At 37.3% G+C, this 17430-nt stretch overlaps 1 protein-coding gene across 2 annotated transcripts; it reads left to right on the top strand.

Moving 5' to 3' along the window:
* Nucleotides 1-2635: 2635 nt before the first annotated feature.
* On the top strand, nt 2636-9128 carry LOC103468774 (uncharacterized). Of its 2 annotated transcripts, XM_017306083.2 has the most exons (14): nt 2644-3941; nt 4103-4212; nt 4656-4784; nt 4867-4921; nt 5023-5103; nt 5190-5277; nt 5953-5979; nt 6169-6240; nt 6318-6380; nt 6688-6744; nt 6835-6897; nt 7228-7296; nt 7591-7690; nt 7786-9128. In XM_017306083.2, the coding sequence occupies exons 1-14, from the start codon at nt 3866-3868 to the stop codon at nt 7828-7830; spliced, it is 1035 nt and encodes a 344-aa protein (XP_017161572.2). In that variant the 5' UTR covers nt 2644-3865; the 3' UTR covers nt 7831-9128. The 2 variants fall into 2 exon arrangements, with proteins under 2 accessions (XP_008414291.2, XP_017161572.2); XM_008416069.3 differs by lacking the exon at nt 6688-6744 and having other exon boundaries at nt 2636-3941.
* Nucleotides 9129-17430: the final 8302 nt, after the last annotated feature.

A 17430-nucleotide genomic window follows, 5' to 3' on the forward strand; every position in this document is an offset into this window, starting at 1 on the left:
GAGCATGCAGCATTCGCTCCACATATGAGGCACAGGGAAGTGCACAAGGGAGTTTGTCAAAAAGAAACTCATTGTTTCTTGGGTATTATCCTTCACAATGCATGGTTTAATCGGAGAGGAAGGATTGCTGTAACAAGACACGCTGGACCTGGTTTTACCCGGCCGTGTGCTGGGACTCGGAACGTCAGGAGGGAAAATAGTGAAGAGAGCAGAAAGGAGAAACACACGGGGAAAAGAGTGCAAAGAGAAGACAAAGTGGAGTGGGAGAGAAATTGGGAGAGGAGCCAGAAGAGAGATGAAGTACACAGATAAAAACAGAAGTTGAATTTGAGGCCATGTTTCAAACGGAGAGCTTTGTTTTCTGACAGAGATCCCTCTCAGGAGATGGAGCTGGAAAACAGATTATAGTAATAAAAGCCATCCAAGTTGCACAATGTGTACCTCAGCACCATGTGAACTGGAGCTGTTGTGCATCAAGCTGTACTGTGCTGTGACAGAGCCGTAAAAGCTTAATGAAGCCTCACTGAAGCTTTCTGTTTGAACGTTCATATACATTCTCTCAGGTAGATGGCTGCAAACATCTGTCAGAAATTTTAATATTTAGCTTTTGGAAGAGACTCGCTTTTGTTTATTAGCTTTCTTTTTATAGGAAATTCACAGGGGGATCAAGTTGCTGCGCTCAGATGAAGCAGGCTCTATATAAGGGAGCTGTGGTTTCGAAAGAACTTTAAGATTTGTGAACAGCAGAAAATGCGGATGGGTTCAGGGCCATAATACTCTGAGAAACACCTCGATTTACAATAAGTCCACAAGAGCTTCTACCCGAGCACCCGTGAAATTAAAACAGGCCCAACTTTGGTGATTTACATGTTCAGTTTTGTGGGTGCAGATGAACAAAAATGTCAGTGTGTGTTGGTGTTGGCATGCTTTTCTCTGCTGGCAGCGGGTAGACGTCCTTTTGTGATCTCAAACTGTTAACACCGGGGGTTTTAGGTTTCCTAATGAGCCAACTGGAGAGACTGGAGTTCTGCAGCTATCCCAGCACAATTTGTGTTTCACTGAGCTCCGTTGGTCTGGTGCTCAGAATGACAAACGTCCATTCGTTGCCATTTAGCTTTATCTCCCCAACTGCCAAACACCATTCCAAATCCCAGTTTTGTCACTTTGAAGTTTTGAGAGATGGTGGAAAATGTGAAACACAAAATTACATTTAGTGTTACTGTGCAAGCAGGAACAGTTCTGGAAATTTTTGCGTAATACAGTTTGCTTAGTCTGGTTTAATAATCTTAATCTAAAGAGAAGACTGCAACAAGTAACATTTTTTCAGATGTTTTTAGGGAATCTTCCAGTAACCTCTCACAACCTGCAAACTACTAATTTTACAATTAAGTTATGCATTATCTAGGACTTATAAAATGAACCAACTTACCAAGTTTAATTTAACCCCACTGGTTTTATATACAAATGTTGTAAAACAAATGTATCAGTGAAGGAGATGAAAGCTATTTAGCTATTTTGTTACATAAAGGTCAGCAGTTGTATGGATACACAGTGGAAAATGTGTAAGTGCTAAATGAACTTCATTTATTTAGAGCTTCTGTAGACTCACTGACCATTCAAAGCACTTTGCACTATGCATCCAGTTGCATTCACAAACATGCACACATCCACACACAGACTTGGGGTGCAGTGCTTTACGCAACATCTCACAGAAGGAAGCTGGAAGCTGTAATATCCAGATTTCAAGACAAATATTGCATTGCAAAACTTTGCTTTTCCTGAATCATAAAAACATAAAAACAACGTCAGGTTTGTGCAGCCGTATGCACGGCTCTTTTCCATCACAAATGCTTTTGGTTAAACTCTAAAATGACGGTTGAGAGCTGCATGGTTGCATTTATTTACGGTCTGGGGTTTAGTTTTATCAGCGTTAGGCTGTCTTAACAATTTGTGGTGAGGCAATATTTTAGATGAGTGGTAAACACCACATTTTGGAGTGAGACTTTGAGACATTTGGCTCAAAATGTTCAAGCCAAATCATCAAGTACTTGCATATAAAGTCTTACTTACTTATGTAAGCAAGACTAAACTAAAATTTAGTGAATCTTACGAGGGATTTATGTGACCAACACAAAGTAGTACATAATTGTGAAGTAAAAGTAAAATACTATCGAGTTTTTGAAGGTTTTAAAAACTGAAATCTGACAAGTGTGGTGTGTGTTGTGATTCATCCCTGTAAGTCAGTTCTTCATGGACTAACCTTCTGGTGCAATCACAGCTCAGGTTTTTTTTTTGGCTATAATTGCATCAAAAAAACCTCTGGTAACAGGTCTTTTGTCTGTTATTTTTGCAGAGAAAAGGTCAATTAATAAGAGCTTTTCCCAAATATCTTGAGAAAAGCTTTAATTATTCTAGAGTGGTTCTCTAGAATAACTAGAGAAAAGCTAGAATAGCTTTTTAGAGTAGCTAGAATAGCTTTTTGTAGAGAAAAGCTAGTTATTCTAGTTATTCCAAAATAACTAGAATTCTGGTTCTCTAGAATAAGCTCTAGTTATTCTAGAACTTTTCTTGTCAAAAATAATTGTCCATCCCACTATGTAAAATTCCTCAAACTTTAAACAGACTGACTCAATGATATCAATGTTCAAGTGTTGCTAGCGATTCTAAATTAGATTTGGGTTTGGACTTTGACTACGCCACTCTCTCATATGAACATCCTTTGATTTAAATTGTTCCATTTGATCTCTTTGTATAAATCAAGGCTGCTGGAAAATAACCTTCTACCTCATGCTGAAATATTTTACAGTCTTTAAGGGATTTACCAAGTTTACCATCCCTCTAACCCGTAAATGAAATTACATTGACCCAAAATGGTTTAACCTTACATGCACAACTGTTCTAATGTGGTCATCGTTTTTATACCTTTTCTTGCTAAATGACGATAAAATCATCAAGAAAGGAGAACACATTTCTTTGACCTTCATCACTTGAATTATTTATGCCCATGTAAGACGGACACTTGGCATTAGCATTTGGAAGCCTGTTTCTGATATGACCTTGATATTAATATTATTAGAAGAAGGTAAAAGAGAAAGCTGGAGGAACTGAGTGGAAGAAGCCCATGTTGTCAAGGAGACAGAAAGAAGCCCGTACTGAGTTACACAGATTGTCTTCTGTCTTTTCTCAGTGGACCAGAAAAGATGCAATCTCAGTGAAGCGTACTGGACCATAGAAACTTCTGCTCTATCTTTGCTGTGAGCACATGCACTTGTGGGTGTGTTTCTGAAAAAAAGAAACAACACTGGACTCAACGAGTACTAAGAGTTAACCATTCCTAAATTTTGGAAGAGATATCGACTGACCACACACGTTTCCCTGAAGGGTGTAGAAATACAAACACAACATCAACTGAATCATTATTGATTTAGATTTGTCCTACTATCTGATAAAACGTGTCACAAGCATATACAATTCGTTCTGCTAAACAAGGTATGTAAGGAGCCACAGGGTTTGTATCTTTGACCTTGTTTCTACATCTCTGACCCACATGACAAGGGCCTCCCCTTGTGTCTGGTGTGTAAAACAGCAAGAAGATTAGGAAGTGAAACCGTGTTATTTCAGCGTGCTGTCATAATAGCGGCATAAAACGTCTCTTTACACATACCAGTGTAAGTTTTCAGCTAAGTTCTTTCTGGGATTCATCTTCTTGGTGATCTGCTATCTGTGTAAAACTGTGCTGTCATAACTGACCAAGAATAGAAAAATTATTATATTTTCTAGTATAACCTGAAACAAAAAAGGAAGAGAATTTTTAGCACTTCCTTGTTTGTGGAGGATCGCGGAAGAGTTCTCGTGTGGCGCAGATATGAAATCCCAAATATTTGACAAGATCTCTGTCCTAATCCTGTCTGTGTGTTTCCGACTCATATCTACTACATCAGGTAAGATTTAGAACTTCAGAAACAACTACTTTTAACCTGATTTTGATTTGTTTAACGTCTATTTGATGATGTAATTGCACTGCGTCATCTGGGTAAATTACTTCCTGTTTTTTACTGTATGACTTATAAAAACTCTCTACCATTTATTTGGTTTCTTACAGAATGCACATTAAAAACTATAATGTGTTCTGAAATCCTCGTTACTGAGGGATTTAGATATGAACATGAATGCCCACAAGGAAGCGAATATTCGGTCGAAGGAAACGATAAGGTGCGTCTGTGTGTATTTCAGCTCCATTTCACTCCATGTTCTGATTTAAATATTACTTTTGCCAGAGATATTGTAATCTTTATCAATTCTTTTGTCAGAGATATTGTAATCTTTATTAATTCTTTTGTCAGAGATATTGTAATCTTTATCAATTCTTGAAAGAGAAAGTGAAAACCACACCCGGTTGTGCTCCTTGTATATTATGGGATACAGTTTAACCCTTAAGTTGTTATGATGACCTCATAGGCCCATTGACTGACCTGTAATGTTTTTGAGGATGACAGTTAAGGGATTAAAATATGACTCTGAGGTTCCGGACACTTACTTTTTAGGCTTGAATCATTGTGAAGCAGTTTGTAATTTTAATATCTATGACAGGTGCTATATGAATAAATTTACTGACTTACTTTATTACTTAGTTGAAAGTATTTATTTTTTTACAGATAAATTTCGGTTCTGCTGATCTACGCAAACAGGTGTTTAGCTTTGTTCCACCAGTAGTGAAAATGGATAACCATTCAGTGATCACAGAAGACTGCCAGGATCTTAACATTACATGCACACGTTTTACTGTAAGTTCATTTTGACCATAGTCTTTAAGAATGGGGAGTAAATATCCTAAGCTCTCTCAAAATTAAGTTTATTTTTCTACAGGAAAACCTCAAAAAACTTGCCGGAGAAAAGTGTGTGAATTTCAAATCCATCCCTGGTGAGATCCAAAAAAATACTTTTTATTAACATCAAAGTTATGTGAAAGACTATTACTATGCTATCTATAGGAAAATAATTATAAACATACAACTTCTTAAGCTTCTCAAGAAGAGAAATTTCCACCGGGGAATCTTAGTGTGAGTCCTCCGCCACCAACCCAGGGTCAAAACAACCGTACATGTGAGTGAAAGCCAAACATCTGACTTTGTGTTCCTTTCTTTGATCTGTTCAACATTTTTCACCTTATTTTTTTCTGTCACCTATAGGGACTGCAGCTCTGGTGATTCTACTTGTTGTGATTCTACTTGTTGTCTATGGACTAATCTCATACTACTGCTGGAAAAAACATAAGGAGTGAGTCAATTTCCCTTTTTGCATGTCTAAATCGGTAAATTCAGTAAGTTTGTTTTAAGTTTTTTTTTACAAAAGATCTTTATTTTTTTAAGTATTGCCATTGTCTTAGCACTACAAATGTAGCACTTGTAGTAGCCCCCTGAAGGCCATAAATTATAAATTCTGTTAGAAATTAACATTTAAGTTTCAGGTCAAATTATGAAATCAGGTCATTTTTTTAACTAAACAGTCAAAACATTACAAAACATATCAAAGCGTTTCAGATCTAAGTTTTATTTTCTTGCCCATGCTCAGGTTTCAGTGAGGAAAACTGAAACCTTTGCTGCTTCCTTTTTTTTTTCTTTCGGGCCTTAATTCATTCTCACTTCTATTAGAATTCTCCTTGAGAACTGCCATCTTGAATCACCGCCGCTGCCATCTGTACTGGATGTCAAGGGAAAATTACTTCCAAACGGCTGCTGTGTTGATCTCACTGCATAAAATACATTTAGAATAAATACAAGTAGGCGTAGGAGTTGGACTTTTCCTGTAGATCATAAAAACCAAATGTCGATTTTAAAAATTGAGGAGATGGGTCCTAACTGAATTCACTCATTCATATATTTACAACACAGTGGTAATAATTGATTGGTGAATTTCCTCAAGGAATCAACAAAATGTTGTGATCTTTTTCAGAGGTGGGATATTCAAGTGTCTCCAAAGGTAAGCCTTATTATTAGCATGTTTCACCACTTTTGTCTACATTTAAGAAATATACTACAATCAGTAAGCTGTAGTTACTTAAGAAAGGGAATTTTTATCTTTAAATTGAGTTACATCCCTTGCAAAAGTTATTCTTTACTAGTTCGGTTAACTTATTTTAGCTGTTAATGCTTTTCAACTCCTCTCAAGAAACCAAGAAGGAAGTGGATTCCCAATGGTTCCAGGAGGAGACGTAGAGGGACAAAACAACGCTGATGTCAGGTAAGCTGACATTGGAAACTACTTTCAGAGGAGATCAGCGAAGGTAGGAACTTACTTCTTTATTCTGGACATTACAGGAATGGAGAAGATCCACGTGGATGTGGTGAAAGTGACCGAGACGCACTTCAAAGTGCTGTGAGGTTAGACTGATGCCTTTGCAGTTGACCCCTTTTTTCTTACCTTGTTTGTCAGGATTGACAGAGAGTGTCTGTAAGCTCATAAACATCACGGAGTCTGGACTTTAATCTGCTAAAAGCTATCGATTCTTTAGGTGATGCCAAAGCTCCTCAGATCCCCGTTTCTTGAAAAGGTTCACTTAACTCAAAATGGATTATTAAAATTAGTCACATTTGCAATTCAGTTTAAACTGATGTGTCGCTTTACCTGCACAGCTTCTGAACCAGCCGTTTATGCATTGCTAAATTATGTTTAATATCTGTATCGTAGTGGAAGCAAGGGCTCTCCTGATACCACCACTCCATCCGATCACAACCCAATGAACAGGTGCGCTTTAAATACCATAATGTGTTTATTATTGATTCCTTTATTTATAGCTTGACAGCCTGACCTGAAAATAGCTATTGTGTGTGTCAGCTGTAGAAACATGAACGAGGAGCCAGGCGGAACAAATGGAACTAAAGGAGGAGGAAATAAGAGGTATGTTTTAAGTGAACAGATACAGTTAACATCTATAAATGCTGGACAATGTAAATATGTCCAACTATTATTTCACTGTGGCTCAGAGTGTAACAGTCAGAGAAACGCAAGTGAGCCACAAAGGAATAAGTTTAGCTGCGTGTGAGAGGGAAAAAATAACAGAGTGTGAAGCAGAATGAAAAGCAGAACAAGATAAAATAGCCGACCACGATGAACAAATCTGAAACATTTTTGATGTGGTCAAACAAAGTGACCTGTTGTTCTCACACCTTGTTGTGTTTCTGTTTCTGCCTGATAAATGATAATCGCCGACTACCTCGCCGTGATCAGGGAGCTGCATGGCGGAGGGGCTGCTGCTCATCATCACGCTGAAGAACAACCACTGCTGCCAGATCAGCGGTGAGGCTGCCACTCGCCGTGTCTGTCGCACCTTCAAATGTGTGACCAAAGAGAAACCTAGGACATGTGCCAGTTTTTAGTCTGCCACACATGTTTTTCTTCTTGATTTGGCCCTGCTGCTACTCAAGATTCCAAGAGGGAAATTTAAGTGCTTCTCTCCACCCTGCCAGTATCACACATACTAGTTTAAACTTTTGAACTTCTTATCTCTGCTTAGAAAAATGCCGAATGCCGCATGTTGCTGTTATTTTTGCTGCATCTCAAATCTCAGTTGCATTTTGTGTTTATCTCCAGAGCTGCCAATGGAGATTTCAACAGGTTTTCCGAAGACGTGGCTATTGTGAACGAGCTTAGCTCCAACCAGGACCCAGTCAGCAGACCCTCTGCAACACCAGTACGTCAAGAAATCCTCATATTAACGTTTTAATGTTAAAATGTTCTTGTTTTGCTGTTGTTTTCTAACTAAATGTTTATTAATTTTTTTTGCAGAATGCTGACGTGGAGTCAACACACCCTGAAAAAACAACAAATTAATTATAATAGATAAATATGACGTACTATATATGTATAATAATAATAATAATAATAATAATAATAATAATAATAATAATAATAATAATAATAATAATAATAATAATAATAATAACATCCCTGTCACTATGTGAGACACTTCCTGACATGACCTTTAGGCTTAAGTGCAGTTATTTTATCAATTTCACACACACAAACACACACACCTTTTGTCTTCAAAAAAATCTTTAATAATCAAAAGATGTGTGTCAAATGACTTGAAAACAAATTCAAGCATTTAAATGTGCTTGTTTCTATTATATTCGGAAGATTTGAAAATTATAACTATCTTAACAACCGTTTCAGGTATCTTACCCTGGTTGTCATGGCAATTATCTATATGATTTTCATGCAAGAAAATCTTGACTGCTGAACTTAGCCAAAGGAGTGGGTGAACTACGGATATGTCAGGAGTGTACCACATATGAGGGCTAGAGAAAAACATGTTTCACTATATAAAACATATTATGAATATGTACAGCTAAACTAAAGATATGTTTAAAATAAATATGTCGGTATTGTATTTCAGTTAAACCCAATATCATATATTCCTGGCAGATTCGGGTTGTCACATTTATTCTCAAGGAAAGGAGTAATATTTTAGTGCCAGATTCCAGATATAAATCCAACAGGTAAAGATTAGGGTGATGGCAGGGAGGCTCCCAATCTTAAAGACTTGGAGCTCCTCACCAAAAAGTAAATTGTAAAAATACCAGCAGAAAAAAGGCAAAAATCTGGTCATGCAAAAAATTCATAATAATGTTTTTGTTACTGTAACAGTTTATTGCAAATGCAAATCACTTTTACAGGCTGTTTTTTATTTTATTTTTATAAAATCACATGAATTAATATTTTAATATTGATCCTCCTTTTACATTGTTATTGGGATGTCTGCCTCTTTTACTGTCAGAAATCTTTTGATTAAATGAACATAAAATTATTTTACATATGAATCTGCCAGGTTAATAATTATGTATGTATGCAAGTATGTATTCTGTGTCACAGTTACAAACTAACTGTATACAATAATCCTTATACTGTTATGTTTTTTCTTTTTTGTCTAATAAATATTGTTTTACATTTCTTGTGCAAAATATCCTGTAAACGAATCATGTATATACTTTATACTAATTAAGTTGTGAGGCATTTTTTTGTGTGTAACTGAATCATTCTATCTTAATTAGTTCTGTTGCATCCATTATCACTTTTATTACTGTAATCTCTTGCCTTTCAAATCTTAAATAAATTTGTTTTCTAATGGATCTCACTGCTTGATTATCGCCATTCTTCACCGTTTTTTGTTACACTCCAGTTTTTACCACAAGGTGGCAGTAAAGAGTCACGCGGCGTGAATCACTGAGGAACGTGGTCAACACTGATTCGCCTTTTATAGCTTTGATTGAGTTATGCAAATGAAATTGTGTTTTTATTCCGGATTGCAGAAGAATCTCAAACTGATTTCGGATTTCTATCATCAGTCACTGGGAAAGTAACAACATGCTTTTGTTGGAGGAAAAAATAAAATAAAATAAATAAAATCCAAATCGCAGTGCAGTTGATTGGCTATTGTGTGATCCCTCTGTGCAATCAGGGAGTGCGTTTGGGTTGGTCTCTGTATTCTCATACTGTAAAGTGCTCAGGCCTAACCAATAAAGGGGCTGGAAGTGTGCCACACATCACTTGGTAATTCAAGTGTTAAATGCTGTATGTCACAGGCTGGTTGCTCCTGTGGCTTGATGTATGGTAGTAATTACATTCATACACAAACACATAAGGGCTCATGCTGAACTTAATACATCTCCTCTCTATCTCCTGGGATCTGCTGACAGTCGCTGTGAGCCCCGGTTTGTCAACGTCTGACTCTATTTTAAGCTTCCCTAAATGTGCAGTGACCTTGAAAAAGACCCCTTTTTTTTACTTTGAGATAGTTTGAATGCCAGGAAGTGAGCATGGCAGGGGTTGCAGGCTTTGTTGCTCATGTTGGATATTTTTTGTATTTTTTGCAAGAAGGTGCTACAGTTGCACTGGTGAAAAGAGGGTGATTGAATGGTCAATGCCTCCAAGCCTCGTCTCCTAGGGAGTGTCAGGGAAAGGACATGAACAAGGCAGGCCTGATGCATGGATAGGTGCAAAACATACAGTTCCTCTTTACTATGTGGTATGGCAAAGTGTTTGATTGCATGAGTGTTTTTTTTTTTTTACATATATTTAGTTGCAGCTCATTTTTAGACTTTAGTGAATTAGCTATCGATCGTCCAGCTAAGAAATACAATGCAGTGAGAGCTGAACTCCAATCAAAGAGCGAAGATGAGGGCGAAGGAAAGCTGCAATACATATGATTTAATGAGTCATTCCTAACTGATCTAGCTGATCCTAATTTTTTTTATTCTTACCCTGGAGAGTGCTGCTGTGCACTACCTTGGCAAATGGCACACAAATGGTGTTGCAATGAGAAATCAGTAATCTGCACTCACAGTGCAGTTATTAAAAGATTACATGAGGGATCACACCACACAGTATGATTAATTAACCTTGACTGATGCTTTAGAAAGCCGAACACAGCAGAGTAATTATCCCCACAGGTCTGTGTGTACCTATACAAACATATATGAGATGCTCTGAAAGCGCCATGATAGCTTTCACTCAGGGTTATTTTTGTTAAGCAAAGCTCTGCTCAACCTGCCCTTCAGGAGCCGAAAGCTGTCTGACATTTTCCCCAATGTGCTTCTCTTTACGTGCCTATGATCACTTTACGGCGTGTGCTTTGCACACAGATCATTGTTTGAGTATAATCCTCATCCCTACCACCTGGTCAAATCTGCCTATGCACGCTGCGTGGCTCATAGGCGTGCTGACTCAGGGAGGAAATGAGCTGCTTTGGCTTCAGTACGCCGTATCCCACGGTGTTCCAGCGAACGGCACAATGCAGTTTGGGCCGGCTGAAAAGGCCAATGAATTAAACATAACCTCTGGGTGTAAAGATAACTTTTCAAATCCGGTTCGCATTGTGAGGCGGGGATATTAAAGTTAATTTTAATACAGAATTGCAGAGAATTAATTATAACTTTGGGTGGTTATTACCTTTTTATCACTCTGGCACATAACAAGCACACAAGCAATTAGGGTGCGTCAGCTCGCGACTACATCCACATTAGCACAAAATATTTTACACCGTTGGAGCGTCTCCAAAAACATGCCTCAAGCGTCACGTATATGTTTTTTATTATTGTGTTCTGACGCAAGGTCGGTCTGACCTGCAATGATAGAAACCCTCCCAGAAAACTGTCCCTTTGGCCCAGACTGCGAGGAGGAAATGATCAAATGAGAAATGGTCAGTAGTATGAAAACAGATTCAGAAATACACTCAAAATCATGTTTAAAAAGGAAATATTAAAAATGATCTTAAATATATTACGTTTAAAACTAGGTAAAGACTTGACACTTTATTTATTCAACAAAAAAAGAGCTAAAACAGAGCTGCAGAATGTCAAGAATAACTGATATCCTGTGATTGATTATCATACAGATTCTGTTTATTTCCTGTAACTTGAAGAAATCATTATCATCATGACCTGATCAGCCTCTCACATGTTGGCTGCGGAGCGATTCTAGCTTGGCGTACTTCAGTGTTGCTGAGAATCAGTTCACGCCGCGCTCTAAAGGTCTAATTCCAGAATATTAATTAAAGTCTGGACTTTGAGTGGGTCATTTGCAACACCTTGTTTGTTTTCTTTCCAAGCCATTCAGTGGGAGATCTGTGGCCATGTTTGGGATAACTACCCTGTTGCATGACCTAATTTCAGCTAAGTCTCAGCTGCTGGGCAGATGGCCTCAAATTTGACTAGAGCATTTACATTTGCAGAGACTTTAGGGATTCAGACTGTTTGATTATAGCCAACACGGCAAGACAAGTGCAATGGTATAATGCCTTGTGTTTGGTGAAATGTTTGTTTTTTTCTGTTCTCTGGACAGTTTTCTAGAATTCGTATAGTTTGTTCAAATGCAACTTTGGAAATACAAGCTGTGCTACTATTTTCCGTCCCAAATGAAAAGCCTTTCCCTTTTCACCAGTTTCCACTATTCTTTATTTGCACTCTAACGATCTGTAAGTTGACCTTCAAACAGAAGCTGCTTAGAAGTCTAAATATAGGGTCAACTTGCTGTGATGTCCACGGGTATTAGGTATTTCAGCTGTTCCCAGTTAATTAATAATGTTGCTGATGAAAGAATAACAACCGCAGATTGGAAGGAAATTACCTCATAATCATCCTCTTATTGACGAGATGCAGCATTTGTTTTCCTCCGAGACCGATGGTGGCATGTTCCCTCTTTGACTTTGTGTTGTCATTTAGAAAAGCAAACCACCAAAATTGCTTTCATGGAGGCACTTATGCCCTCTAATGATCACTTAATTAAGTGCTTTTGATTAGCATGACCTGGCTGCTACTTACCCATTTATGGAAAAGTAAAAGAGTGTGGTGATTTCTCACATCCTGCTGTGGAATGGAATATGTTATGAGTTGTGTAACTGAGGATATGGTCACTTAATGTTATAAATTGAACCAGACCAGATTATTTAAAAAAAAAATGTATTTCTTGGTATGCAAAACCTTAGATTTAAAGATTTACTTGCTTTTTAACATGATTGTACATATTCACACAAATTTCCCACACAACAGAAGACGACAGATTGTCCTAGAAACATTGCTATCGATAGAATCCCACTGCACCTAGTGCTCATATATTCTGTCATCATGAGAACAAACTAAACTTATTCTATGTATTTAAGCGTTACCTGCATATTTAATACTGACCAGATATAATACAAGCATGAATTTATGCCTTCAACTCCGGCGACATCCGTTCCCAATTAACAGATTCTGAAAGCAAAGTGTAAAAAACAGATAATTATGCCCGATGACAGGAATAATTATCACTGACAAGTGAAAATCCTGTTTAAACCTTTTTAGTCAGCTATTTTCTGACCCAGATCTTTACAGTGTTCATGTAGAAGGATTTTCACTGATATTTCTAAGTTACACAATGTTGAGAACAATTTTTTTTTCAACGTCATATCTAAATTTAACATGCATTTAAATATTGCATAAATATACTCTGAGTACATACAAAAAGCTGAAAGGAAAAAAAAAATAAAGAAATTAAGGGAATCAATCCCTTAGCAGCAATTGTTCCTTAAATCTAATAATGGACCTTGGCGGAAACACCTGTAAGCATTTGTGTTAACTAGCAACGCTTTTTTGCATTACTGTGGAGAAAACATGGCCCACTTGCAATTCAGCTGAACTGAATACTTTTTGAATGTGAAAATGCTGTTTAAAGGTTAGAGTTTGTCTAGGCCACTCCAAAATCTTTGTTTCATTCTGGAGACATTTGGGTCAGCAGGTGAGCTTTGGATCAAAGTTCTGCTGCATAACCCAACGGGTTCGTGAGTCTTGTTATGACTAGCTGCTGCCTGAACGGTCTTGCTCCAGGATTTTCTGGGAGAATTCAGGCTTCCATCGATTACAGCATGTCATCCAGGACTCAAAGAAAAGTCAGACCTTCACACTACCACCACCAAGTTTAGGAGTTGGTATGATGCTCTCCTTCTGAACTACTGTTTGTTATCCATCAATTTAAACTTCCTAAATGCTCCACCACGTCTCTTTAGTCCATGTAATGTTATACTAAAGTTATTGGGCCTCATAACAATCATTTTGGAGGGGAAATATATGAGAGGGCTTTTTGTTATTTTTGGTCAGCAGTAGTTTCGGTCTTGAAAATCTCCTTATGAATGTAGATTTTGCCCCGTCTCTTTCTTATTGCTGGATCTCGAACACCCTGAGGTCTGCAGGGCTTCAGATGTCGTTCTGGATTCTTGTTTGATATCCTGAAATAGTCGTTATTGTGCTCTTGGTGTAATTTGGTTCTGCAATGTTCTGAAGCGTCTTTGGATTGGGGCGGGGTAATGTGGTTCTAGTTAGGGGAGTTCTTGATATTACAGCTCAGACAACGATCAACCAAGGTGTAGCTAACCACAGTCTAGCTGATCACAAGTAATTCATGATTTCACAAGGGACGCAATTATTTTCTAACACAGAACCAAGATGGTGTCAAAGGCTTTTTTTTCTCATTGGAAATGACAGTTTCATTTCAATAGTACTTTTTGTATTTACCATGGTTTTCTTAGTCTGCTTTTAAAATGTGTTTAGTGATCTGAGAAATGCTAATTTTACAAAAGTCAAACAAAAGAAAGATGTAAGGGCAAATACTTTGTCACAGCACTGCATACAAATAATCAGTCCATTGTTGCATCTGAACATTTTCAGAGGGATGATTGTTTGTTCACCGAGTCCCCTAATGAAGCTCTTTGAATTATTCAAGAATGAAAAAAAATGTCATCTTAACGCAGATGATCAAAACTGTTGCGTGTGCAACAGAGACACTCTCCCAAGTCAAACTCAGCCTTCAAATCGTTTGCTGTTAGTCCAAGTCAGGTCTCGATTCAAACGAGTAAAATTAACATTCCTGAATCGCATCACACACGGCAAGAGTTTCTGTTAATCATAAATTTAAATGATTAACTTCAAATCCTTACTGTACCTCTTGAATGTGTTTGGCTAAAGAACAGGGCTTTTCCAAAAAAAAAAAAAAAGGAGCAAAATAATTTTAGAAATGTGTCTGGAAATAGCAAACGCTGAAAGAACAAGCTGAAACGGAGGGAGTTTAGTGAGGGGGTGGGGCACTGTCCCAAAAGTAAGCGCAGCAACAATTAAAATTACTATGTATGCGATGAAAATAGAACAAAACGAGGAGAACGTAAATATCATTATCAGGACACATTGGTGGGTGCAGGAGTAAAAAGTATGAAGCACGGGAACAAGAAGACCTGACTGAAATGCTAGCGGACCTCAAGAAATTATTCATATTTTGCTTAGAAACGATCTGGAGGATTATAATTCTGTCTGGGAGACATATCATTATCATCATCATGAAATTAGAGGGTTTGCAACTATTTAATAGCTCATGACACCTGCTGAATGAATCAAACAAGTCCTTAAACAAGAGAGCAGGCACATCTGTGTCAGAGCTTATTTACTGTGTCTTACTTCCTGCTCGACGGTAAAAACAGATAAACTCAGTGGCAACAAACCATACTTTCTGTGTGCAATATTGACAAGCAGTCATCTGTAAATCATGCACTAACTCAGAAGGGAGAATAATAGTCATTAAATCAAATGATGCACACCTAATGGCTGACTGTGAACCCCTGATTGCATGAATCTTTTCATGAGACTTAGACCTCCAGTTCCAATCAAGTCTTCACACCACAAGTTTAGTCTCAAGTCTTTGTTTTTGTGACTCAAGTGCAGCTTGAGCCTCGGGGCGGATTTGAATTTCCAGTCATTTCTGATCACTTGACAAAGAACCAATTTTAGATTGTAAAATTGATTATTTAATAGCAACTTTTCTCAACACAAACATCAGTGTTCACGTTCTTTGAAAAAAAAAAAACAACAAAGAAGCTAAAGGTAACACAGTTTGGCAGGCATGAAATATCTTCTTAACACCAAAAAATGTGATTTCAGAAGGAAACTTTATCAAGGTGAGTAATTACTGGCTTCACAAAAAGGGAAAATATTCCAGTGAGAACAGAAAGCGTTGAAGGTTAAACTGGAAAAAAAGAAATGTTTAAAAAAAAAAATCAATGTAACTGACTCAAAAAAAAAAGCTTTCAGACCTTTTCCATAAAATATTTTAAGACATTCTGTTTCCTTGACAGCACAAATTTAAGGAAATGGCATCTATATATCTAATATGCTGCTGCTCTATTTTTGTAAACATTACACTATAAAATCCAGACCCAGAACTTTTCCCACTTCAGTTTATAAAAGTAGTTTTAGTGGATGAAATATATTTTATTTATAAATCTGGAAAAAGCATGTTTGATCTAGTTTTGACCTTTGCGTGATAAACTGGGCTCATAAAACGACTCAGAAGCCACCAGCTGAGCTTGTGCCACGCTGCACGGCAAATATTAGACTCTGTCTCCAATCTATTGTTGGTAACAATGTTAACATTTCTGTTGACATTTAATGTAGCCAGAAATCAATGAGAAAATTACCAGTTTATATTTGTTTTTGAAAAACAAAGGGGAAAGATACACAAACTCTTCTGAAATTAATTTTATCGTGTGGCAGTGGATTTGTTTTCCAATATTTTTAAGAAGTCATGTAAGTGACCAAACAATATCTACCTCGTATTCTCTTAGTTACAATTTGATGTGGCGAATTATCTGCATATCAGACACGTCAGCTTGATTATTTTATTCCTAAAACAACTTAAGAGAAAATATTATATTTTAGAAACAGTTATGTCTTGAGAATGTGAAATATAAATAGGTAACTATTAATCTTTCAATTGTTTTTTCAAAGCAGCTGGGTGATTTCATAACCCACTTTTCTATCGCCACAGAGTCACATGAATGAATGATGACATATTTTCATTGTTTTAAACAGATTTTTTCGCCCCTTTGGTAAACAAGAACTTTACAACATGAATATGTTGAATCGATATGTGGCTTCTAAATGGCAACAAAGAAAATGATAAAGTATAGCATAATACAAATATTAAGGAGAGCAACCAGCCAAACATTCAAAGGGACATTGGGTGTTGTTTGTGAGCATAACATTTCTTCATTGTTTTGCCAAGTGTTTTAATATTTATCAGTAATGGTAAAAATCATCAGCTGACATCCATGGGATGCTTCAGTGACATCTCTCTTTAAATATTTAACAATTAGCTGCAGCCTTTTATTTTTTGTTTCCCACAGTAAAATCAATGAACGGGATTTTTTGACTGCAGCTGTCGTCTTTGATTGTATTCTCACTTCCTGTACGACCATCATATGTAGTTTTAGCTTAAAAATAACTTTTATTATGACCAAAACAACATATTATTGCGGGAAAACTAAATGCAAACCAAAGGTGGGTGGTACCTGGTTCCATTTAGTTACATCAACATTAGTAACATGTTGAAACAAATGGACTTCTAGGAGCAGTTTTACTGCAACATGTTTTCTTTATACCTCAGTAGTTGAAGTAATACTACTCTTACTTGAGAACAGTTTCTGACTACTCTACCCAGCCTGAGCTACTTCACTTAAGGACAAGCAAACACATTTTAACCAGAAATGTACCAGACGAATAATATGTTTGCGTCTGGTAAGACCTCTGGTTTGTCAGCAAACTACAATATTCTAATTAAATGTTTCTATCTGCTGAGACTGTTGTGTCATTAGGAGGCCAAGTGCATATACAGGCACTTCCCTTCCCTTTACACTTTAGTTTATTTTGACAGCATTCTGATGTTGTCCCTGGTTTGTCTTTGCTTAGGCCAGGCAGACGGTAGTGTCTATGTGGAGAAGGGTCAGCTGTGTGCGCACACAGTACAGCCCTGGTGAAATCCCCATCTAATTAAAGACAAATCAATCCCCCGGCTGTCTCTGCTTAGCCGCAGCACTTGGAAATCTCTGTGTCAACAGCCTGGGATACTACAGTTCTA

The sequence above is a fragment of the Poecilia reticulata genome, chromosome 8 (genome assembly GCF_904066995.2).
Source record: "Poecilia reticulata chromosome 8, P_reticulata-male-v2, whole genome shotgun sequence".
NCBI classification, from domain to species: domain Eukaryota; kingdom Metazoa; phylum Chordata; class Actinopteri; order Cyprinodontiformes; family Poeciliidae; genus Poecilia; species Poecilia reticulata.